This window comes from Adiantum capillus-veneris, chromosome 18 (assembly GCF_014529385.1).
Source record: "Adiantum capillus-veneris isolate H3 chromosome 18, ASM1452938v2, whole genome shotgun sequence".
NCBI classification, from domain to species: Eukaryota; Viridiplantae; Streptophyta; class Polypodiopsida; order Polypodiales; family Pteridaceae; genus Adiantum; species Adiantum capillus-veneris.
The window spans coordinates 18,634,420-18,659,147 of NC_140948.1; the positions used below are offsets into that span (position 1 = coordinate 18,634,420).

Sequence of the window (24,728 nt, forward strand, 5' to 3'; positions counted from 1 at the left end):
GTCCACGTAGTCGACCACATCATGATGGAGTCACCAATGGCTCCGTCAAGCACCTGTCGGCCCTCGTCCGTGTGCTTCGCTCCTCGCCGCATCATGAGCCATCCCGTAAATGCAACGGCTGTCATCGATGGACGCGTCAGTCACGTCCTCGACCATCGCATCCTCTCATGGAAACCTTCTCTTGCGACCTTCCCCCAACAAGAGAGTTTCCCCCGTTTGTTGGCCCGTGGGTCATGGTTCTTGAGGGGTTTGTGCATCCGCGTTGGATTGTTGCGGAGCGAAAGACGGGTGAGGTTGGGCGACAAGTTCGCCGCACCGCTCTTGTGACCTTGGGATGCAACCTCCCTCCCCTTCCCCGAGTGAGTACCAACTCTACCTTCTACCGACGAGCTTGACTACTTTCGAACCGTTTTCAAGTCTCACGTGACTCAACGCGTTCGGGGTGGCCGACGAGGCTCGATAGGCGATGAGGGATGGCAAACCGTATCCAAGGCCGAAGCACCGACTACAGTAAGTCCCGCTCAGCCCGCAGTGTGATCAAGGAGCGCGATGGACATTTTCTTTTTCACCGTGAGCTACGCGTGGCTTGTATCGATACGGAAGGTCTCGAACCCGTGTGCATAAGTAAACCAAAATCTATTTCTTTTTAAAATCTTTCTTTTTATGATCCAATGATATTTCAAATAAATAAAATTTTATCATTAATTTATATTTCTAAAAAATAAAATACATTATTTTTTCTTAAATTACCACGTAAATAATTAGGTTGAGATATATTGATTTACATTATTTTAAGAAAATTTAAAAATGACATGGCTATTGAGGTGGCCATGTATGAATGACATGGTCATCCATGTGGCAAGTTGATGTGGATGATTGATGACATAAAATGCATAGGTGGAAAGATAAGTTGACGGATGGGATCCCCTCATTTGCCATGTCATATGATGATGTGTCAAAATGGTCACATGTGATGATTAGATAGCAAAAAAGGACGCAATGAGTTCACAAGGTGGCGATGTGGCATGCTTGCTGACAAGTGATGTGGCGAGCCATGCAAGCAATACTTACACATGGCATGTGAGGTGGTGGATGACATGACACTTAAGGTGAAGTGGCATGCAAACTGGCAACGAAGGGTGACTGATGAGTTGACAATTAAGAGTGACATAGCAACCCAAGTGTTACGGTCAAACTCTTGATTGTGGTGATGCGAAAGGTGAGCTGGGGTAACGACATGGGACCTTTGGTGACGTGGCGACCTCGTTGCATGAGGTGGACTAACCAACTAGGATTAAGAGAGTAGAACCAAGCCATGGTTGGTTGACAAGTGTCAAAATTTCTATACCAAACCTAAGAAGGCACACCTCAAGTGAATGGTGCAAGTGAAAAACATTGAAACAATGAAAACATGTCTTTCCCTTACTCAATTTTTTTTTCTATGAGGACCTAACACTAAGAGTTATGACATACATGGAAATCAAAATAAATAGCAACGTACATTATTTATTATCTTTTTTTTTTAAGTATATGAAGGTTCTCTAAGCAATCTTTGTTATTTCCTAAGGTAGATCTTTGAAATATGAACCGTTGAAGATTAATTTTTTTTACATGGTCACATTCCTTGGGTCATAATCTATCAAAGGACTGTTAAATCTTACAACATTAGTTCTACATCGCATCCTCTCGTGGAAACCTTCTCTTGCGACCTTCCCCCAACAAGAGTTTCCCCCGTTTGTTGGCCCATGGATCATGGTTCTTGAGGGGTTTGTGCATCCGCGTTGGATTGTTGCGGAGCGAAAGACGGGTGAGGTTGGGCGACAAGTTCGCCGCACCGCTCTTGTGATCTTGGGATGCAACCTCCCTCCCCTTCCCCGAGTGAGTACCAACTCTACCTTCTACCGACGAGCTTGACTACTTTCGAACCGTTTTCAAGTCTCACGTGACTCAACGCGTTCGGGGTGGCCGACGAGGCTCGATAGGCGATGAGGGATGGCAGACCGTATCCAAGGCCGAAGCACCGACTACAGTAAGTCCCGCTCAACCCGCAGTGTGATCAAGGAGCGCGATGGACATTTTCTTTTTCACCGTGAGCTACGCGTGGCTTGTATCGATACGGAAGGTCCCGAACCCGTGTGCATAAGTAAACCAAAATCTATTTCTTTTTAAAATCTTTCTTTTTATGATCCAATGATATTTCAAATAAATAAAATTTTATTATTAATTTATATTTCTAAAAAATAAAATACATTATTTTTTTTTAATTACCACGTAAATAATTAGGTTGAGATATATTGATTTACATTATTTTAAGAAAATTTAAAAATGACATGGCTATTGAGGTGGCCATGTATGAATGACATGGTCATCCATGTGGCAAGTTGATGTGGATGATTGATGACATGAAATGCATAGGTGGAAAGATAAGTTGACGGATGGGATCCCCTCATTTGCCATGTCATATGATGATGTGTCAAAATGGTCACATGTGATGATTAGATAGCAAAAAAGGACGCAATGAGTTCACAAGGTGGCGATGTGGCATGCTTGCTGACAAGTGATGTGACGAGCCATGCAAGCAATACTTACACGTGGCATGTGAGGTGGTGGATGACATGACACTTAGGGTGAAGTGGCATGCAAACTGGCAACGAAGGGTGACTGATGAGTTGACAATTAAGAGTGACATAGCAACCCAAGTGTTACGGTCAAACTATTGATTGTGGTGATGCGAAAGGTGAGCTGGGGTAACGACATGGGACCTTTGGTGACGTGGCGACCTCGTTGCATGAGGTGGACTAACCAACTAGGATTAAGAGAGTAGAACCAAGCCATGGTTGATTGACAAGTGTCAAAATTTCTATACCAAACCTAAGAAGGCACACCTCAAGTGAATGGTGCAAGTGAAAAACATTGAAACAATGAAAACATGTCTTTCCCTTACTCAAATTTTTTTTCTATGAGGACCTTACACTAAGAGTTATGACATACATGGAAATCAAAATAAATGACAACGTACATTATTTATTATCTTTTTTTTTTAAGTATATGAAGGTTCTCTAAGAATCTTTGTTATTTTCTAAGGTAGATCTTTGAAATATGAACCGTTGAAGATTAATTTTTTTTACATGGTCACATTCCTTGGGTCATAATCTATCAAAGGACTGTTAAATCTTACAACATTAGTTCTACATCATTAGACACCTGGTGTTCAAAAAAATAAGTTTGTAAATAAAAATTCTAACAAAGAAAAATGAATGTTGATTATGCAAAGATCTAAAAATTTATCAATAATTCAAATTAAATTGCTTATCAAGTGAACATTTCATGTGCAAGAGGCTAAGTAAAAAAAAAAAATCCAATAAAAAGTTATAACTACTTCATCAAGGTCACAATGTTGTGAGAAGGTGTGATAAGCTGAACCAGATTAGTCCTTGCACAATAAAATTACCATTTAGATGTGAAAAAACAAAGATGAAAGCTTTCCATTGTGTTTGCAACTATGTGCTTTGTGTGGCTACCAAATATTGCCTCTTCAAAGTAAGTGCGAGGGTCAAATGTACATAGGAATGGCAAAAAAGCGGTTTCTTAGTTGTCTTGGTGGGGGCATGTACTAAAAGTGGGTACACCTTATCATGCATACACCCATGTATATCTCTGCTTCCTATGATGTCAAAGTCAGCTTCAAAGTTCTCGTACTACATTATGACTATGAGTGATGGAGAGGATTGCACGACGTGTTAACAATGTGGGCCTTATTATTATATTCTTACTCATATTGGGACATGCTTGATAAAGTTTTCATAGCATATCCATGGCATGGCGTTCTTTGATCATTAAGGACCATCGATACCTTCAATCTCGCTCTTTGATGGCGTGGCATTGTCTCGAATACTGTCAAGGCTCCACAGACCGGACGCCTACATGCTATTGCGAACTTTTTCACCTTACAAACATTTCTATTGCCATTACAACCCACATGGCTCTCACACAAAGAGAGAGAGAGAGAGAGAGAGAGAGAGAGAGAGAGAGAGAGAGAGACCTATTCGCCAACTTTTTGGATATTGGTGGATGTGGATCAGATCAACGGAGGGGATTAGATTGGCACACAATATTGAAGCAACATGCAATTCAAGAGTTAGAAGCCCCCCACCTCTCTCTCTCTCTCTCTCTCTCTCTCTCTCTCTCTCTCTCTCTCTCTATCTCTCTCTCTCTCTCTCTCTCTTTGATAGCAAGACCATGTGATCCTACAATGTCAATGGCGTTTCAAATTCTCCTCGCACATTGTAGCAACTCACGAGACAGAGGTTAGTAAAATACAGGTGTAATGGGCTGCCACCGCTAGAGAGATAATCACACTGGCTCATAGTTCTAGTTCTAAACTCCTATTTTACTCTTGGTAAATCCCACCTATAAGCTCAATACTTCAAAAACAAACAATGTTCTTGGCAGGTATACAAAATTTAATTAAATTATTTCATTGCTTAAATGAAATAGCTTGAATGTTTTGTAGTGTGAGCTCTTATTCCAACGTGAATGTACAACAATTTAGGCATTCAAAGTTGAAAATCTTTTGGTTAACTACTTAAATTTGACCCGTGATAATGAATCAACTAAGTTTGAATCCTTTAAGGTAAGCTGGAAACTCACCTTTGTAGAGGCAATATTCTATTGTTTACAGTTAAACCAAAGATACCAAGAGCTACCAAATTTTGTATGTAGGATCATTGGTTTGAAACGAATTTGGCAAGGGGAACGCAATTTCAAGAAATATTAAAATTAACCTTTAAAAGACATCATTAGATGGCCACAATAAAAAGTAAAAACACGATAGGGAGGCAAAGCAACCTTTCTCCGATGGCCACTTGGAACGACTGTGTGTGCACGTGTGCAACGGACGGACGGAGAGAGAGAGAGAGAGAGAGGAGACTGCAGGCAACATGGGAGAGACGGGCTTGGTTTGAGCCTTGGTGCAGTGTGAGTGTGTTCTAAGGGCCAACATGCGAGTGTGTGTGTGTGTGTGAGAGAGAGAGAGAGAGAGAGAGAGGAGACTGAGAAGTCCCAAGGCCGGAGGCTTCTTGAGCCTAACCCATGCCTTCAAGATGCAAGCATATGTCATTGCGTTTGGAGAGATGGCCTCTCTCAGCATATGTTGAAAACAGTCTAACCCTGACCCTTGCCTTCAAAGATGCAAGCGTATGTGAGTGCATCTAGGGAGACACCCTCGCTTTGCATCCTCTCAAAACAACCCACGGCTTCTTGGGCTTGTCCTGCAAAGTTGGGCATATCCTGCACTGCAAATTTGCTAGAGACGACATCCATAACAGAAAGCTCCCGAAGCACTTTTTGTGCTCTATGAAGTGCACCATGGGCATACATGTCGAACAAGGCAGTGCCAAGCACGAAGTTTTCTTTCAACAACCCTTGACTAACAATATCATCGTGTATTCTTTTCTTTCAGAAACCCTTGGCTTACAATATCATCGTGTATTCTTATGCACATATTAGCATCTTGCAATGCCACATGCCTTCAGGTGCAATTGTACGTGATTGCATTTAGAGAGATGCACTCTCTTTGCATCAGCTAAAAACAACTCAGAGCCTAGTGACCCTAACCATGTTGGACATATGTAATCAATGCACTCCACGAGAAAACATTGTGGACATGAACCTTGTCAAGGACCTATTGCACTCTAAGAAGTGCACCGCACTTGACGTACATATTGTCCATCCTGCAATCAATGCACTCCATGAAAAAGCATTGCTGACGGGAAGCTTTTCGAGGATCTGTTGCACTTTGAGAAGTGCACCACCTTCTCTACATCTGTTGAAAACAGTCTAGAGCTTCCCGACCCTAGCCCTATTGGACATATCTTGCAATCAATGCACTCCATGAGGAAACATTGTGGACAGGAAGCTCGACCATGACCTGTCGTTTTGAGAAGAACACCGCGAATGACATACATACTGACTAACGTGTTACCGAAGTATGTGCTCGTATCAAGTAACCCACTATAACAAATATCGGCATGTGTCCTATTGTCTTGGTACAAATCGTTCTTCTTACCACAGGTTTAAGTGAGCTTACAAAAGAAAGACTTATTCTCTTCCCCTCCATGTCTGCTTGTGTGGCGGAATTGCTTCTCTCTCTCTCTCTCTCTCTCTCTCTCTCTCTCTCTCTCTCTCTCTCTCTCTCTCTCTCTCACACACACACACACACACACACACAAAAGAAAGACTTATTATTTTCCCCTCCATGTTTGCTTTGTGTAGCAGACATTGCTACTCTCTCTCTCTCTCTCTCTCTCTCTCTCTCTCTCTCTCTCTCACACACACACACAATGGCTCCACTCATAGTCTACGCAAGAAGTTGGTCTCTCCCATTGAGTAACTCCACTCATACATGACCTGACTCTCTCTCTCTCTCTCTCTCTCTCTCTCTCTCTCTCTCTCTCTCTCTCTCTCTCTCTCTCTCTCTCTCTCTCACACACACACACACACAATGGCTCCACTCATAGTCTACGCAAGAAGTTGGTCTCTCTCATTGAGTAACTCCACTCATACATGACCTGATCTCTCTCTCTCTCTCTCTCTCTCTCTCTCTCTCTCTCTCTCTCTCTCTCTCTCTCTCCGTGTTGTAAGCAAGAACGTCGATATCTCTCTGTTTCCCTCTCAATGTTGCAAGAACCATTCGCATCGACAGGTACTAAGGTATTATCAATTCGAATCTTAGCTCACCTTCAACGTGCAACAGTGAAAAAATATATTCTGATCTTCAGCGTCAAGTTGGCTACCAGTATTCCAACTCTCTCTCTAGTCCTTCCTTCCAAATGTTCGTAACTCCAGTTTCCCCCACAAACAAAGAGACAAAAAATACATATACACCTCGGCTCCACCTCACGCGCATCAAGGCCAAGACAGGTGAGTGTGATAAGGGTGACTGATCTAGACTTGCTGGCAGAATTTCTCGAACTTGCACTTGCTGCAGACCGTGACCTAAGAAAGAGAGAGAGAGAGAGAGAGAGTTAAGCTCCTTCGTCTACTGCCCCCATATGTCGTTGTCGCCTACAACAAACCAACAACATCGCTTCTCAACGTGCTAATCCGATAGCCCAGCCAAGGTAGAGCCAGTTCATGTGAGCACCAGGTTTGCAACCTGTTGGCAAGTTCCTGGGAACGGTTTCCCAAAAAGAATGGGCAATACGTTGCCAACAAGTGCACCCCTTAGAATCTAGGAAAAAGCAAACATTTTTTGACTTTCTCTCTCCTCTCTCACTTACCTTTTCCCTTCAATGCTCTTAAAAAAGAACACTCTCTCATGTGTTGCTAAATTTCCATGGAAACTTGGCATGGCAAGTTGCTAGTTGCCAACCTCATCTCAAGTGAACTGGCTCGTAGTGGGTAGCGGGCCTGAGTTCGTGCCAAGGGCCCAAGGGCCTGAGTTCGTGCCGAAAAGAACCTCTCGAGTTCAAAATCTGGAATCCAAAAAGTGAGGGACCAGGGTCGTCCGCAAATCAAAGCGGAAAAACTATAGTGCAAGCTGCAGTAGAGGAAGGGCTCGATGTGTAGAGGCAGTGGCATGTGTAGTGCAACTCTATCTCAGGCTCGATGTCACACAGGGGGCATGTCCTGGCCTCTATTGGTACTCCGCTGTATCTCCCAGTCTCGATCCGCAGCTGGTGTGAGGATGTGCGTATCTGGACAATAGCACATCGTATCCCATGAGACAAGTGGGTGTCCATGTATCTGGGCCTCGTCACAAAACCATCCTCCGTAAGCTGGGGGAGATGCTCTCTGTAGAAAGCCATCTTCGTGCCCAGCTCCTGTGCTGGCTGTATCCATGTCCTCTTGGTGTCTAGCTGAGTCAAGTCCTGGCGAATGAGCCTGGTGATCTCGGACTGTGTAAGAGTCAGAGAGGGCGCATCCAGTGAGTACTGGAAGGGAGGCAATCTGTCTATGCTGAACCCATGCACCTGAAACCATGATGTCATCTCCCCATACCACCATGTTGTATCTCCCTGCATGGCTAACTGTCGAGAGGACTCAAGTGCAAGGCGTGCATATCTGTCTCTGGGAAGTTCCTACATGCGGTGTATGAAGGAGACAGATCTGGTGAGCGCCTCAACCACTAGTGGGGGGACAGCTAGCTCTGCTCGTACAATAGCACGTGGTACTGAAGCCTTGGCTCTAATGAGCCGCGAGATCATAGAGACCAGAGGCTTCTCCATGTCCCCCCATCCATCACTACGGCCTGTCCTCCCGTGATGATCTAGTGAAGGTCCCCAAATCTCAGCTCCATAAAGCAATGCAGAAGCCACCAAAGTGTCAAAGAGCCAGAGCTTCGTCCGAGGCTCCTGAAATTGAACCTATGAACACATCCTTTCCAATCTACCCAATGCTGCATGGGCTCTGATCAATCTAGTCTCTGTTGCCCTCCTCAATGAAAATGATGGCCCACTAAAAACCACTCCAAGGTAAGTATAAGCATCTGTATACTCCACCTTCTAATGGCCGTATGTGAATGCTGGCGCTGACCTCTTGATCCGTTGTGGGGTGATATTAAATACCATGACCTTGGTTTTACCAAGGTTGACAGACAAACCACTTTCCTGGTCAAACCTATGCAAAGCGTCCAAGTGACGTTGCATCCCCTCCGGAGAGTCGAAGATCAACACAATATCATCAGCATATAACAATACTGGAATCCATGTCCCTGCCAGCTCTGCACCTCTATCACCATCTCTCTCAATGCAGTCAGAAACCTCATCCACATACATACCAAATAGAGTAGGAGAGAGCGGGCAGCCCTGCTTCACCCCAATAGGGAGTAAACCGGTGTGGATAGACCCTCTGGGGTGCGTACATGCCCTACTACTGACCTGTATAATGCCATGACCCCCCAAATGAGCTCTCTGGGTACTCCCATCTGTTGTAATCTGTGCATCAATCTAGCTCTGGGCAATGTCAAATGCTTTGCGGAAATCCACAAAGCTACAATAGATCCGTCTTCCACGCGATCTGCCCTCCTCAATGATGGCTCTGAGTGTCAAGATATGGTCAAGAGTAGAAAAACCCCTCCAAAAACCTGCCTGCCCGGCTGTGTGTATCCCCTCCCTCTCTGCCCATCTACTCAGCTGTTGCTCAAGAATAGATGCGTACAACCGGGCCAATGTGTGTCCAATCATGATAGTGCGATAATTCCCAAGCTCCATAGGGTCTCCCGACTTGAAGATAGGTATAATAGTAGGTAGGCTCCAAGTATCAGGCAAGCCCTCACATATGGCACGGTTAAACATAACTGCTAGAAGCTCTCCTAGTAAATCTCTAGCATGCGTGAAATGCTCAGCCACTAAGCCATCATGATCATATGCTCTCCCAGTCCTCATCCTGTCAATGGCCTTCCTCACCATCTCAGCGGTGAAAAAAGCACATGACTGTCCTCTGGGTGGTACATAAACTGACGTATTCGGGGGAAAGTAGCAAATAGCAATGTAAAGATATCTGCCTGTCTCTCCTCTCAATCTCACCCACATGTACCTAGCTTGCTCATCCCTGCGGACTATATGTACCAATGGCTGCAACTCCTCCCTGAATAACACTGCCACTCCTGAGCCCCGCCCTCTGTGCTCTGATCGTGTCTCCTGTCTACAGGCTGTCTCCCATCTATATCCACTAATGTGAGGCATAGATTGCCCCGGGGCCTGATGTGTCTCAGAGTAGAAGACAATGTCCCTTCCCGTAAAACTATCCTCAAAAGCACCCACATCAAGGCGCATAGATCCATTACAATTCCAGGTGGCAACTTTGAGTGTGGTCCCATAGGTCTCGCACCGTCATGTGGAGCGCCGCTCTACAATCACCACCCGGCCATCTCTGTAGAAGGCCGTCTTTCCCTTCTCCCTTGTCGCTTGAATCTCTGGCATTACCTCCGTCATATGCGCAAGCTGTGTGAGAGTGAGGTCATCTCCAAGGAATAAGCCCATTTTCTTTAGTGTAGGGCGCTTCTTCAAGAAGTCCTTTGCCTCCATGGATGGGAAACGGATGATTAAAGCTCTCCCTTTTGAAGTCTCCCCATTGCCTTGTGTCTTCTTCCCTACCCTCCATGCCTTTGTATAAGTAGCCTCACTACCCATCATGCAGAGAAGTTCTTTGACTTCTCCTTTCCCATCATCTCGGTCTTTTAGACCAGTTACTCTTATATGCAAGGCTCTAGTTTGCTAAAGCCACAAAGGTGTCAAAAAGCCAGAGCTTCGTCCGGGGCTCCTGAAACTGAACCTGCGAACACATCCTCTCCAATCTACCCAATGCTGCGTGCGCTCTAGTAAGTCAGGTCTCTGCTGCTCTTCTGAGTGAGAATGCAGGTTCGCTAAAAACCACTCCAAGGAAAGTGTAAGCGTCTGTGTACTCCACAGTCTCCTGGCCGTATGTGAATGTAGGTGCTGACCTCCTGATCCACTGTGGGGTGGTATTAAACACCATAACCTTGGTTTTACCCAGGTTGACAGACAAACCACTTTCGTGGGCAAACGTATGCAAAGCATCCAATTGACGTTGCATTCCCTCTGGGGATTCGGAGATCAACACTATGTCATCAGCATTTAACAAAAGTGGAATCCATGTCCTTGCCAACTGTGCACCTTTATCCCCATCGCTGTCAATGTAGTCAAAAACCTCATCCACATACATACCGAAAAGAGTAGGAGAGAGAGGGCAGCCCTGCTTCACCCCAATAGTGGAGTGAACCGGTGTAGAAAGTCCCTCCGGGGTGCGTACATGCCCTACTACTGATCTGTACAATGCCATGATCCCCCAAATGAGCTCTGTGGGTACTCCCATTTCCTGTAATCTGCGCATCAGTCTAGCTCTGGGTACTGTGTCGAAAGCTTTGCGGAAGTCCACAAAGCTACAATAGATCTGTCTCCCATGAGATCTGCATTGCTCGATGATGGCCCTGAGTGTCAGGATATGGTCAAGAGTAGAGAAGCCTCTCCTGAATCCTGCCTGCCCAGTTGCACGTATTCCTTCCCCCTCTGCCCATCTACTCAGCTGTTGCTCAAGAATGGATGCATACAACCGTGCCAGTGTGTGCCCAATCATAATAGTGCGATAATTCCAAGGCTCCATGGGGTCTCCTGACTTGATGATAGGTACGATCGTAGATAGGCTCCAAGTGTCGGGTAGGCCCTCACACATGGCACGGTTAAACATAACTGCTAGAAGCTCTGCTAGTAGGTCTTTGGCATGCATGAAGTGCTCAGCGACTAGGCCATCGTGATCATATGCTCTCCCAGTCTTCATCCTGTCAATAGCTTTCTTCACCATCTCAGCGGTGAAAAAAACACATGCGTGTGGGCATGGATCGGGGGGGTTGGGGAGGGGCGGCTGTCCAAGTACTGTGTACAAAGATGATGCGGACTGACCCCAGGCCTCTGTGGAGGAAATAGCAAGGGGGGGGGGGGGGGGACTGCTCATGAAAGAGCCGCCACCTCTCACGCGAGTCCTGACTCAAGAATAGCTGATATAGATCCTGCTCGAGTCGAGCCAAAAAAGACCTCCGCACCCGGCGTCGGAAGTCAATCTGTGACTGTCTGTGAGAGTGACATCCCCCAACAACACCTCCCTCTGAAGTCTGGCTCTAGTCTGGCGGCACTCCTCATCATACCAGCTGTTCTGAGGCATGCTCCCTGATCAGCGGCTCTGCTCAGGCTGGGTGTGTGGGTATGCTTCTGCTGCTGCCTCATGTAATGTTTGTGTCAGTATAGTAGTTAGCTCCTCCAGAGGTCGCCCCGAGTCCTCAGTGCATAGGCGTCTGTAGATCCCGTCCATGTATACAGAATCCGTCTCCCGTGTGAATGTGTAGCAAGTAGGGGCTGCTACCCGTGGCTTGTGTGCTACACTGAACTGGAAGGAGATGGTCATCGACACCAGAGCATGATCCACTGCCACCCAATCGGTCTGGGCCCAACTGTGAGATCCTGGATACTAGAGATGAGATTCGGCTGTGCCATGCAATAAGCACAAAAAGTATTTTGACTTTCCACTTCCATGGGTCTTCTAATCTCACCCGTCACTTATTCCCTTTTGATGTCTTGAAAGGCTGTTTAATTTGTTGAGATTGGGGAGACCTAAAGATTGGGGAGACCTAATGGCTTCAAATAAATATAAATCGATTAACTACCAAGATTCCCCTGGATATCCCCCACCCCTTCCACGTCCCACTAGCATCCGACCAGAGACCTGTGTGCTCCCCCTTGCACCTATCACTCCCTTCCTCCCTCGGCAACACACAAAGAGACAACACTGACCTCGCCCCTGAGCAACAGCATGTTCCTCTCTGTGAGCTACCCCTTCTGCAGCCCTCCCTCACATCCCCTCGCCTTGCCTCGCCTCACCTACCCTACCCTCACACGTCCCCCTACCTCTGAGGTCACCCTGCTGCTGCTCCTCGTTGCAGACAACACACACCCACACACCCATATATATATATATATATATATATATATATATATATATATATATATATATATATATATATATATATATATATATATATATATATATATATATATATATATAGAGAGAGAGAGAGAGAGAGAGAGAGAGAGAGAGCACCCGATCCCATCCCTATACCAGCCACGAGGCTTGGCCTTGCTCCTCCTATGTAGACCCAAGCAAAGGCAGTTGCCAAGGGCCCGGCTAGTTCTAGATTTTTATAGATGAATACCTAAGAATTTGATGTATTGATGCTTATGATCAGCTAAACCATTAATCTCATGCTTGTCTATCACTAAAGCTAAGGGGATCATCTTCCGATGAGACTATATACACAACTGTAAGCTAAGGCCAGTTGGAGTGCCAAACGTATAAGTTATCATACTTGCGTAACCGTTCCCTGAGTCTGCAGAAAGTACCCCAATCATGATATATCCAATTTGGCTTATAGAAGGATAAGCTAGCATACGTTTTACGCTTCTCTGAGTAACGGCAATTAAATTTCCCAATATCATGCTAAAGGTAGCTAATAATCCCACCGCGACATGCCACTCATTAGAGAAGTATGGGTTCCTCTAAAGCAAAGAAAGGAACAGCGCCGCTGTATAGCCCGCGCCGCAAGATTCAATAACCAGAAACAGTTATTTCTGTTTCTGGATTCAGCGGCATGTCTTGCTCAACAAAAACTACTTCTGGAGTCGAAGGCAAGAGCTCAAACAGGGCTTTATACATGTCAATCAAAGGTTGCGCCTGGGAGACTATTTGCGCGGCATAATGCGCTATCACTTCCTGGGAGAAGGGGACCTTCAAGAGGAGTTCTATGCCCTCTTCCGGGGACATGCTTAAAGGGAGAGATACCCCAGAGATGAGCATCAAGCCAGGAATAAGGTCCTTATGGAACGACGTGAACAGACGGGAGTTTGCCCACTTCGTACTTCTGAGATTGGGATTCATTTGTAACAATATCACAGCTACCAAGGTTGCAACATCTCTAATTGGCACGAGGTCCGTGAGCAGGGTAAGTAGCAATGTGCACTACTTACAAAGCAATCAAAGCAATGTCGGTATATCAAAGCAATGATAGACACTGAGGAGTCTCAACTTCTAAGATACAACAGGAAGCAAGCCAACTTGTCTAATAACTATAGCATATTGAGCAATTAATACTGTGTGGGTTCAAGGACATAATGCAAATGAAAAATGGACTTTTTGAACCCAGCCCTCGGTAAAACTATAATTTTGTCCTGACAACTACGTATCAGACCATCCCACCACTCTGCACCTCAAGAGGCATTCTCTGTGAACTTGATTACACAATCAAAAAGCCGTCCTCCTAAAAATTCTGCAACCTCTGGGTGTTTCACCTACACACATTCAATCAACTTTATGATTCAAGTTCATGATGCTGGAAAATTGCTTCGGAATCCAATGGAAAAGATGGCGCCCTTAAAACAGTACTATACCATTCCAATCTTGAGAGAATCGCACTTGAACAAAGCATAAAGGTTTGTTTCAATGGCACGTCCCTGTCAAATGCAATTCCCAATAAATCGACAGACCACAATCCACGTACTCCATTCAAAGGATTTGAAAGCGCAAATGCAAACACAATTGAAGCCTTACCATTCCTTCTAGTATGACCAAGTCTGCATCCGCTGCGATGAATGCAAGCTCAGAAGAGACTCTCGAAAGGTCAATTACCTAGAAGACATTTATTCAGTGGAAAAGAATATGCACTGACATTAACATTCAATCAAGCAATTGCCAAGAATAGCCATCATGCTCAACCATATAGCTTTTGAAAAGAGTATGCACAGTTGGCGAAAAAAAGTACCGGTAAGCCATTTCCAGAATTCACCACCAGCAAATTTTGCGCGTCCACACCATAGAACACCTCCTTTCCATTTTCTATTTCTTTCACCTACAGCAGCTTGACATCATGGGCGTTCACATGGAAGTGAATATTGGACGCATATACAATCTTCTTTTCACACACATTCAAGCACCTTTGTAGGTTGCAAACGACAACAACTCATACACATACTCGAGATATTCTGCTACTTTATTCCCTTACTCCCCTGCTCCTAGCTTTTGTAGTATCACCCATCGTCTGAAACTCTGTATCGCTGGTAGTTTTTCCCCTGTGGTTTATGGTTTTTTTTTTTTTTTTTCGCTATCACATCCATTATATTGTGTGCCTATGGGTTGATGTAATGCCTTCGGGCCTGTAATTTTTAATACATAATATAAAAGGGTACCAAGCACCCCTTCTTTTGCAAAATAAAAGAAAAAAAGAAATGTTGGAGGACAAAATCCTCCTCGCACTTGAGGAAGTAAGTTTTCAATGACATCCCTATCTGATAGAGCTAGCGTGCTGCTCTCATTCTTTAACATGTTATTTCAAGACAACTGACTACAGCATACTTAAGCCCTCATTATGTACTCTATTTGACATCTGTCATAAAATTGGAGACAACATGATAATAACCAATAAATTTACCAATTTGAACAAGTCTCTAATTTTACAGTTGTCCTTACCCATTCAACATCTGTGAACTGTAGACATGCCACTATCAGCATAAGTTGTTGATATTTGATATGTTGCTTTATTAATTGCGGCATGTCATTGAGTATTTAATGAAAGCATGAGAGTCAAATGATTAAAAGATTCTGCATATACTACAGGTCCACACCCAAATGCAAACTACTCACTGCTTGAAGTAACTCTTATGCAACTAACCTTTGAGATAATGTCCACCAGCTCCACGTACGTGATATCATTGAGAGCTGGCAAATCATTGGCAGCTAGTATCACCTGTAGCATAAAGAACTCTCTCTCTCTCTCTCTCTCTCTCTCTCTCTCTCTCTCTCTCTCTCTCTCTCTCTCTCTCTCTCTCTCTCTCTCTCTCTCTCTCTCTCTCTCTCTCGCAGCCCCTCCTCGCTCCCCATCACGCAGCCATCTACGTAGGTCAGCCAGCAAACACCTGCATTATCCTACGCCCAGCACCTGGCAGCCTGCGTTAGGCTCAACTTGTACCAGCATTTGCTGCTCCAGACTTAGAGTTTTCAGCAGGGGCTTCGGCGTGTCAACAGACCAGACATCGCAGAGGTCTCCCTTCCCTCATCGCCATCTCCTGGAGTCAGCAGCCTGCAGTACCCATTCAGTACTCAGCCATCCAGTAGTTTCAACACCAGTTCAGTAGCATCTGCCAGCAGCATCAGCATTCATTCAGCGCGTATTGAGCCCGGTATAGCTTTCAGCGACTATCTTACCTGCATGGATTTATTTGCAAGGAATTTGGAAACTGCAGAGTTCACAGAAATTGCAAATTGACACATACAGAAAGCAAACATATGCCATGTAGGCTGAATGGGGAAACATATGTATGCATAATGCGGTGCGTATAGGTTGCTCTCTCCTCTCTCTCAGAAAGTGAAACAAATAAGGCAAGACAAATGGCGGCGCACTACATGGTCACAAGCAAGAGGATGACAGCCATTGAAAAGGATTTGAAAGAATGCAAAGCCCACATGGATGAGTGGAAGAAAGAGAAGAATTTAATTCTCGAATGGAAAAAGAGGGAGGAACAGGCGAGGGAACTAGAACGCAAGGAGTTCCGGGATGAAATTCAAGCTTTAAAAAGTAGCATCTCAGCCCTTCGGGAGGAACTCGACGAAACCAAAGAGGGAAGACACCTTGAAGATGGGGAAATTCAGCCATCAATGATTGACGAGCTGAATAGTATACGAGCACAAGTCAAAGAAATAAAGGAGGAAGGAGGAACGAAGACCTCATGGGTGGAGGTTCTCTCCAAAACACAAAAGAAAATGGACGAGGCTGAAAAATGGATTGAAGTTGTCAAGAAGGGAAAGGGCAAAGAAATTCCGACTACACCCGACATCATCAACAAAACACTAGAAGAGGAACAACGAAGAAGGGTACGCGCTCTACACGTGAGAGTGACCGGCCTAAAAGATTCAGATAAGGTGGACCAAGAGGTGAAGAGCCTCATGTCCATGATGGGGGTGGAGAAGCCCTCGCACACACAAGCTTGGAGAGTGGGCAAGAAGAGTGAAGGTAATGGGGAGAGTTCAAAAGGACCGGCTCTCATTTTGCGCTTTCCCTCCATGGAAGAAAAGAAAGACTTTTTAAAGAAGAGGCCAACCCTCAAGAAAACAGGCATCTTTTTAGGAGATGATCTTACGCTCTCACAGCTTGCACATATGAGAGAGGTCATGCCAGAGATTATAGCAGCAAGGGAGAAGGGGAAGTTAGCTTTCTACAGAAATGGACGAGTAGTGATTACAGAGCACCGCTCTACATGACGGTGCGAGACCTATGGGACCACTCTCAGGATGGCAGTTTGGAACTGTAATGGTTCGTATAGACTTGATGTGGGGGCCTTTGAGGATAGCTTTAGAGACAGAGACATTGTTTTCTACTCACAGACTCATCAGGCTCCAGGACAGTTGATGCCGCACATATCAGGATACAGATGGGAGACAGCTTGTAGGACATGCACCAGAACTGCACATGGGACTAGAGGATCAGGAGGTGTAGCAGTTCTTTTCAGAGAGGAGCTCCAACCACTATTGCACATAGTTCGGAGAGATGATCAGGCCAGATACTTGTGGGTGAGGCTGAGGGCAGAGACTGGACGTTTCTTGTACATCGCCATATGCTATTTTCCTCCTAGCACTTCAGTATATGCTTCACCCAGAGGACAGTCTCCTTACTCTATACTTGATGATGATATCTGGGAGTTCTCCAGAGATGGAGACATCATACTCCTGGGGGATTTCAATGCCCGTACAGGCAGCTCACAGACAGTCTTCTATGACACATCAGAGGAGATGCTTAGAGAGCTAGAGCCAGAGGAGTTGGGACTTGAGAGATGCTCACACGACAGAGAGCATACAGAGTATGGGAGATACCTGAGAGAGATGACGACTACTCACAGTTTAGCCATACTGAATGGCTTAACGACTTTCCCATTGTCTACAGGTTTTACTTGTTTTCCACATAGACATGGGTCCAGCATTGTAGACTATGTTCTGACACATCCGAGCTTTATCTCTCACATTCAGGATTTCACAGTGGGGCCCAGGCCAGTTGGGATAGCAGTAGATCATGCACTTTTAACATTATCAGTCTCCTTTGAGTACAATACATCTCAGGCCTCACGGGATGGTGGACATACACGCTATACTTTTACACCAGAGACTGACTCAGTCTATGTAGAGGAGATACGTAGGCTTTTATGCACATCAGAGCCAGTATACACAGTGGAGGAGATCACATCTATGCTGACAGTGACATTACATGGGGCAGCGACAGAGGCATATCCACACACTCAACCTGGGCAGAGACGTCGTTCTGGGCACATGCCTCAGAACAACTGGTATGATGAGGAGTGTCGACAGAGGAGAGCTCAGATACAGCGGGACCTTGCATTGGGAGTGATCACCTATAGACAGTCTCGCATTGCTACACGACGACTAGTGCGGCGGAAGAAGCGAGCTTTCTTGGTCCAGATGGAGCAAGATTTATATCAGCTCTTCCTTAGTAGAGATTCAGGAGAGGCTTGGCGTCTATTCCATGAGAAGTCTCCCCCACCAGTGATTACTTCTACAGAGATATGGGGGCAATATGCAACATCTTTATACAATGTACCTGGACAACCACCATTACCAGACCCACCACAACCATGTCCGGCTACGAGCACCTTCTTTACCACTGAGATGGTAAAGGAGGCCATTGACAGGATGAAGACCAGACGGGCACAGGATCATGAGGGTTTGGTAGCAGAGCACATTATACATGCTGGGGATTTGTTGGCAGAGATGCTTGCACGGATATTCAACCGTGTCATGTGTGAGGGTCTCCCTGAGTCTTGGAGATTATCTACTATTGTACCTATCTTCAAGACAGGTGACCCCACAGTGCCGGGGAATTACCGTACTATCATGGTAGGACACACATTGGCACGGTTATATGCATCCATCCTCGAGCATAGGCTGAGCAGTTGGGCAGAGATTATGGGCATACGAGCACCTGGGCAGGCTGGTTTCAGAAGGGGTTTCTCCACACTAGATCATGTCTTTACACTCAGAGCTATCATTGAGGAGGGTCGAGCACATGGTAGACGGATATACTGCAGCTTTGTGGATTTTCGCAAAGCCTTTGACACAGTGCCGAGGGCCAGATTGATGCACCGGCTTATGGAATTGGGGGTACCCACAGAGCTGATGTGGGGGATCATGGCATTGTACAGTTCAGTGATGGCTCATGTACGCACATCAGAGGGGATATCCGACATAGTTCACTCCACCATCGGAGTGAAACAGGGATGCCCACTGTCCTCTACTTTATTTGGTATGTATGTTGATGGGGTCTCTGATTATATTGACAGAGGAGGTGATAGAGGTGCTCAGCTTGCAGGGACATGGATCCCTCTTTTATTGTATGCTGACGATATCGTGTTGATATCAGAATCGCCAGAGGGTATGCAGAGACATTTGGACGCATTGCATAGTTTTGCAGAGGATAGTGGATTGTCTGTCAACCTTGGTAAAACCAAGGTCATGGTATTTAATACCACGCCACAGTGGGTTAGGAGATCAGCACCTACTTTCACATATGGACAGGACAGTATGGAGTACACTGATGCATACACATATCTTGGGGTGGTCTTTAGTGGACCGAGGTTCACACTGAAAGTAGCAGCAGACACTAGATTGACTCGTGCCTATGCAGCCCTAGGTGGTTTAGAGAGGATTTGCTCGCAAGTTCAGTTCCAGGAACCTCGAACAAAGCTCTGGCTTTTCGATACTTTGGTCGCTTCAGTTATGCACTACGCGGTTCAGGTTTGGGGACCGTCTATTGACAGTGCTGGATGGACTAATATGGAGAGACCCCTGATATCTATGATTTCTAGGCTGATTAGAGCCAAGGCCTCAGTCCCACATGACATCATTCAAGCGGAGCTGGCTGCCCCACCTATGGAGGTTGAGGCACTCACCAGATCAGTATCATTTGTACACAGCTTATGGGACACCACCAGGGACAGGTATGCCAGGCTTGCTCTCGAGTCATCCAGACAGCTGGCATTACAGGGAGATACATCATGTTGGTATGCACAGATGAACTCATGGTTTCAGAGGCATGGTTTCAGCATGGACAGGCTGCCCCCTTTCCAGTATTCTCTTGATGCACCATCCTTGGCTCTTACACGGATGGAGACTACTAGACTCATTCGGCAGGATCTTATCCAGCTTGATAGCAAGAGGACATGGATAGAACCAACACGGGAGTTGGGTACGAAGAGGGTTTTCTATAGAGAACATCTTCTTGAACTCACGACAGACGGATTTGTCACACGGCCCAGTTACATGGACACACATCTATCTCATAGGTTACGATGTGCTATTGGCCAGATTTGCACATCTTCACACCAGCTTGGGATTGAGACAGGTAGATTCAAAGGCATACCAGCAGACAGTAGGATATGTCAGTTATGCCATGCAGAGCCAGAGACAGAGTTTCACTACATATGTCGCTGCACAGTCTACTATGAGATACGGGGACGCTTTCATTGTCTATTCAGAGATGGTTTTGACTCGTTAGACAGAGTCATGAGATATCAGGATCAAAGATGTCTCGGATTATTCCTACTTGAGATTCAGAGACATAGAGACGCTCTATTGAATGGGCAAAGACAGAGACAGTCCTAGAGACGCATCTCAGATTTCTTCAGTCTGAGTACCACAGAGTCAGAGGGGACACCACCACCAGAGAGCTCGGTTCCCACCCATACACACATCAGCGGTACTCTCATTGATCGAGCTATAGAGTTAGGGAGATCGAGACGACCGCGACTGAGAAGGGGAGCCACGCAGCACCGGCGGAGATTGCGGCAGAGGATCCACAGGATTCTAGCACGCCACCCAGAATGTCGATCGGGATAGGCTTCATGCTATTGCTATATTGTATCATGGTGACACTTATCCCCACTTTGTACCTTTATGGCATGATACCATTGCTCAGCCTACCAGCCACCCATAGGAGTCGGTAGCACTCCTATCAGTTCTTTGTTTGTAGTTTTCTTGTTTGTACCCAGACTTGGTACTAGACTCATCATTGTAATCAGTTGGTCTCATAGGTCATTTTGGCCTCTTGTAGACGTTAATATATCATTTCATTTCTCTCTCTCTCTCTCTCAAAAGGACAAAGAGGATAGGATGCAACTGCTACGGAAATCTCGACTCCTCAAAGGGACAAAGGTTTGGATTAGCGAGGAGGTGACCACAAATCAACTAAAGATTAAAAAAAGCGAGCTCAAGAAGATGCACGAAGCCCGCAAGCAAGGTAAATAGGCAGTTTATCAAGGTGGTAAAGCCCATCATCAAGGAGTTCCAAGCCCCTAAAAAGGCTCTACCTAACCCTTCTCAGGTCTTGTTTCTTTTTCTTCTCTTTTTCACCCTCCCTAGCTGATATGTATCTGATGGCTTCACTTAGAAGCAGCGAGCCGTCGTAATGTTTTTGTGATGGTCCCATGGGTCATATTTGACTTCCGTGGATGATAATTCAATCTGTTAAAATCTCTCTCTCTCTCTCTCTCTCTCTCTCTCTCTCTCTCTCTCTCTCTCTCTCTCTCTCTCTCTCTCTCTCTCGTCCACCACATTGTAACTTTCTAGTCTCATAGGTCACTTTGGCCTTTTGAAGACGTTAATATAACATTTCATTTCATTTCTCTCTCTCTCTCTCTCTCTCTCTCTCTCTCTCTCTCTCTCTCTCTCTCTCTCTCTCTCTCTCTCTCATCTTCTTCTTCTATTAAAATAAACATCTCAAGAGCACAGCCTCAAAATCCCAAAAAATAAATCCACAAATTTACAATGAATGACCAAGTCAATTTCTTGGTTTTCAAAAAAAAATTCACATTTTCCAACATATACATTCTTCTGTGATGCAAGGGGGGGAAGATTCTCCTCATTGTGTCCCGCGCACAAAGAGGAACATCATCAGGATATATCTCTCCTTCCTCTAACTCAGTTCCAGATGTTCGAGGAAAGTTCAAACACAAGTGAAGAGAAAGAAAAACGACAATTCCTCAAAAGGCCGTGGAAGCATTACCAGGAAACGAATCTTGATCCTATATGATCCAGGCTCAATAGACAACGTCAACACATCCAAGGACAGCTTGATCTTCGGTTTGAGAAGCATGCGATAAAGAATCTTTTCTCCTAGCACCTATTCATGGATGTGATGTCATCCTAGGAATGCCGTGGCATTACAGAATCCAATCCCTGATTATGTAAATAAGATAATGACTTTCCAGTTTCATGTAAAGCGATATAATGTAATTGCAAATGTACATAACTGGCCTATTCCTATGATCAGTCACATATTTGTTAACTGAAAAAATGTATTTTTGCTGACTTGATCTTTGCAAGAGAGCAGGATGTTTGTAATGAAAAGTCTTGGATTAAATCAAGCTAGCTTTTCTTGAGCAATATAAAGATTGCTTCACTGATTCCACTCCTGACATAATACCCGTAGAATTGCCACATAATACTCCTGACATAATACCCGTAGAATTGCCGCAACATCAAAAATATTTTTTTCCTCCGGTTAGCTCTCCTTCGAATCAGCCATGGCAGCCCCCAAAATCTGAGTAACTGGCAAGCAATGGGCGAGGCAGTAAATCCACAACACACACGAACGGAACTGAAAATAGATAATTAACAGGATGGGCACCAGGTGCCAACCAAAAGAACAGACTTTAACAAACGTCAAACACTTCAAAACAACTAAACTAGAAGAAAGAGAGAATCCACACAAGCCACGGAGTGGCGGAGTTCCACTCACAGACTGCAATGGCCCCAAACGATGGCGCCCCTTTCAGAGTTTCTTTTTATTGCTTCAACAAGGTACAACTCTAAGGCTCTGCTCTGCATCTCCCACGGGTAGACTCCACAGAGAGAGCCCACATCATATATTTAAAGACCTAGGCCCATCCAAAAGCAGTTACATAAAAAGCAGCAGGTTCTCAAAGCATCTAGGTCCAAAAGTTAGGCCCTCAGGGGCTGTCCATACAGCACGTCCATGTCAGCAATCATCTGTACAAAACGCGAAAATTCCATACAGCTTCCCACGTCATCAGTTTCTACACAATTTTGGGTATGAGAGTGTGTCCTGCTTTATTTTAGGGTTTTAGGCCCCTCGGTCAGTTCTTGCAAAATTAGCCATCGCACCCAGACCGCGTTGATATGAAGGGGTGTCTCGATGCACTAAAGTTACATACCCATGCAATCTCACCCAATTAGGAATATTCACTGGTTGACACATCACGGTGCAATATAAATGCTTACAAAATGCATGTTACAAGACAGAAATTTGCAAAACAAACAGTGCCGTTGAACACTCCTCCCACACAAACGGTCTTAGGCATGAAGGTATTCAACAACTACCTCCTCACTCACTCCCCAAATAGACTAAAAAGGTCCGGGCCATGAGATTAGACGATTGACACAACCAAACGCTCCCCACACCATAGCCTACTTTCTTGGAGGCTCCACGTACAACTAAAAGTTCCCCAGATCACCGGTCTACGTCGTTCAAATGTTTCCAACTTACAACTAAACGCTCCTCAGATCACCAATCTACCTCCTTCAGAGGTTCTACAACTAACATGAACACTCCTCTCAAGAAAGCCCAAGCCGAAGATATTCAAACATTATTCAAAGTAGCATCAAAACCAAGCAATCTCAAATCAAAACCAAAATAGGTTCAAACCAACTAATTTCTTTTTCGAACAATTTTCCAAACAGTATTGTCAATCAAGGTTCATAGCATAGCCTAATACAAATCAGACTTCAAATCATTTGGAGTTGGTTTCTATCAGTCAAACTTTTAGGGACAACTAGCTTGTCTTTTTGCTACGAAGTGATGGTGCATTTCGAAATCTGGATGGTCGCATCGTTCTTACCGTGCAAAGGCATCCCCAAAAGAGAATCACAATTGCACAACTACATGATGTGAAAATTTGCTTTGCCATGATACCCTTGGATCGCGACCAAAAGAGCACCAATGAGAAGTACAACCTTTTGAGTTTGCCCTGCAGCTAGCTCGGTTTCAAGTTCTCCTGAAAGTTGATCGTACTCGGAGTCCATCTGTTTCACGCATTCTGGATGAATAAATTTCTTGGTGGCTCCTAGCATGAAGCCATTTATCTTTCCATAAGCTGTCATAATCTGATGACGTGGAAAGCTGTACGGATTTTCGGCTTTTATGTTCCCAGCTTTTAGACCTCAAATGTCACAAACTGCTGACGTGTCAAAGCCTAAAGAATGGAGCCAACTTACAGATGTCGGCCGAGGGGCCTAAACCCTAAGAAGAACAAGTAACAGAAGAAGAAATCCTACCAACTTATGGGGACCCCGTCCGATGGGGCCGCAAGTGACATCAAGATTTAAAATAATGCAGGACTCACACACACACACACACACACACACACACACACACACACACACACACACACACACACACGAAAATTGTGTAGCAGCTGATGACGTGGCAGATTTCCAAAAATTGCATTGGCATGATGACGTGGCAGGCCGTACGGATTTCCACGTTTTGCGCTGGCTGATGATATGGTAGGCTATACGGATTTCCGTAAATTACGCTGACACCTTTTTGGCATTGCTTTCGAACCAGATGCTTTTGAGTTTCATTGTAATTGCTTTTTAGACCAAGGGCCTTTAAATATGAGGTTAGGGCTCATTCTCTGGCATGCTTCTTGGAGAAGGTGCAGAGTCTCAAGTACCAGCTTGTATTGTGTTGATGCAATATAAAGAAATACCGAAAGGGGCGCCAAGGTTTGGGGCCAATACTCTTGGGGTGGAATCCCGCGACTCTATGTCACATGTTGTCTCTCTCTCTCTCTCAGTTCAGTTGTTAATGAAGTGCTAAAAGTCTTTTCAATCTGTTCTTTTCTATTGGCACGTGGTTCCCGTCTTGTGACAATGGTATCAGAGCATCGGGCGTGTGCTTTTCTGAAAGCATACCGATCCTACGAAAGAGCAGACAGAGCTATTGGAATTTTATTCGAGGTACCTTCGCCCACCAACCCATTGGAATTTTATTCGAGGTTGATGCAATATAAAGAAATACCGAGAGGGGTGCCAAGGTTTGGGGCTAATACTCTCTAGGGTGGAATTCCGCCACTCCGTGTCGT

The 24,728-nt window shown here is 45.1% G+C and overlaps 1 protein-coding gene and 1 long non-coding RNA gene across 2 annotated transcripts in view; both read right to left on the bottom strand.

Moving 5' to 3' along the window:
* Positions 1-13,612: 13,612 nt before the first annotated feature.
* The window catches only part of LOC147435303 (pantothenate kinase), a 77,785-nt gene continuing 66,669 nt past the window's right edge, over positions 13,613-24,728 (bottom strand). Inside the window, exons 8-12 of the mRNA XM_086488383.1 lie at positions 15,233-15,307; positions 14,327-14,413; positions 14,116-14,193; positions 13,956-14,018; positions 13,613-13,856 (exon numbers count right to left, since the gene is read on the bottom strand). Of these exons, the coding sequence (XP_086344509.1) occupies positions 13,776-13,856; positions 13,956-14,018; positions 14,116-14,193; positions 14,327-14,413; positions 15,233-15,307 (384 nt within the window). The 3' untranslated portion in view covers positions 13,613-13,775. The remainder of the gene's footprint in view (positions 13,857-13,955; positions 14,019-14,115; positions 14,194-14,326; positions 14,414-15,232; positions 15,308-24,728) is intronic.
* Positions 21,254-23,159, bottom strand: LOC147435304 (uncharacterized). The gene is made up of 2 exons (XR_015185040.1): positions 22,082-23,159; positions 21,254-21,798 (listed from the first exon to the last, which is right to left on the bottom strand). It is a non-coding gene; the product is annotated as an uncharacterized LOC147435304 (long non-coding RNA).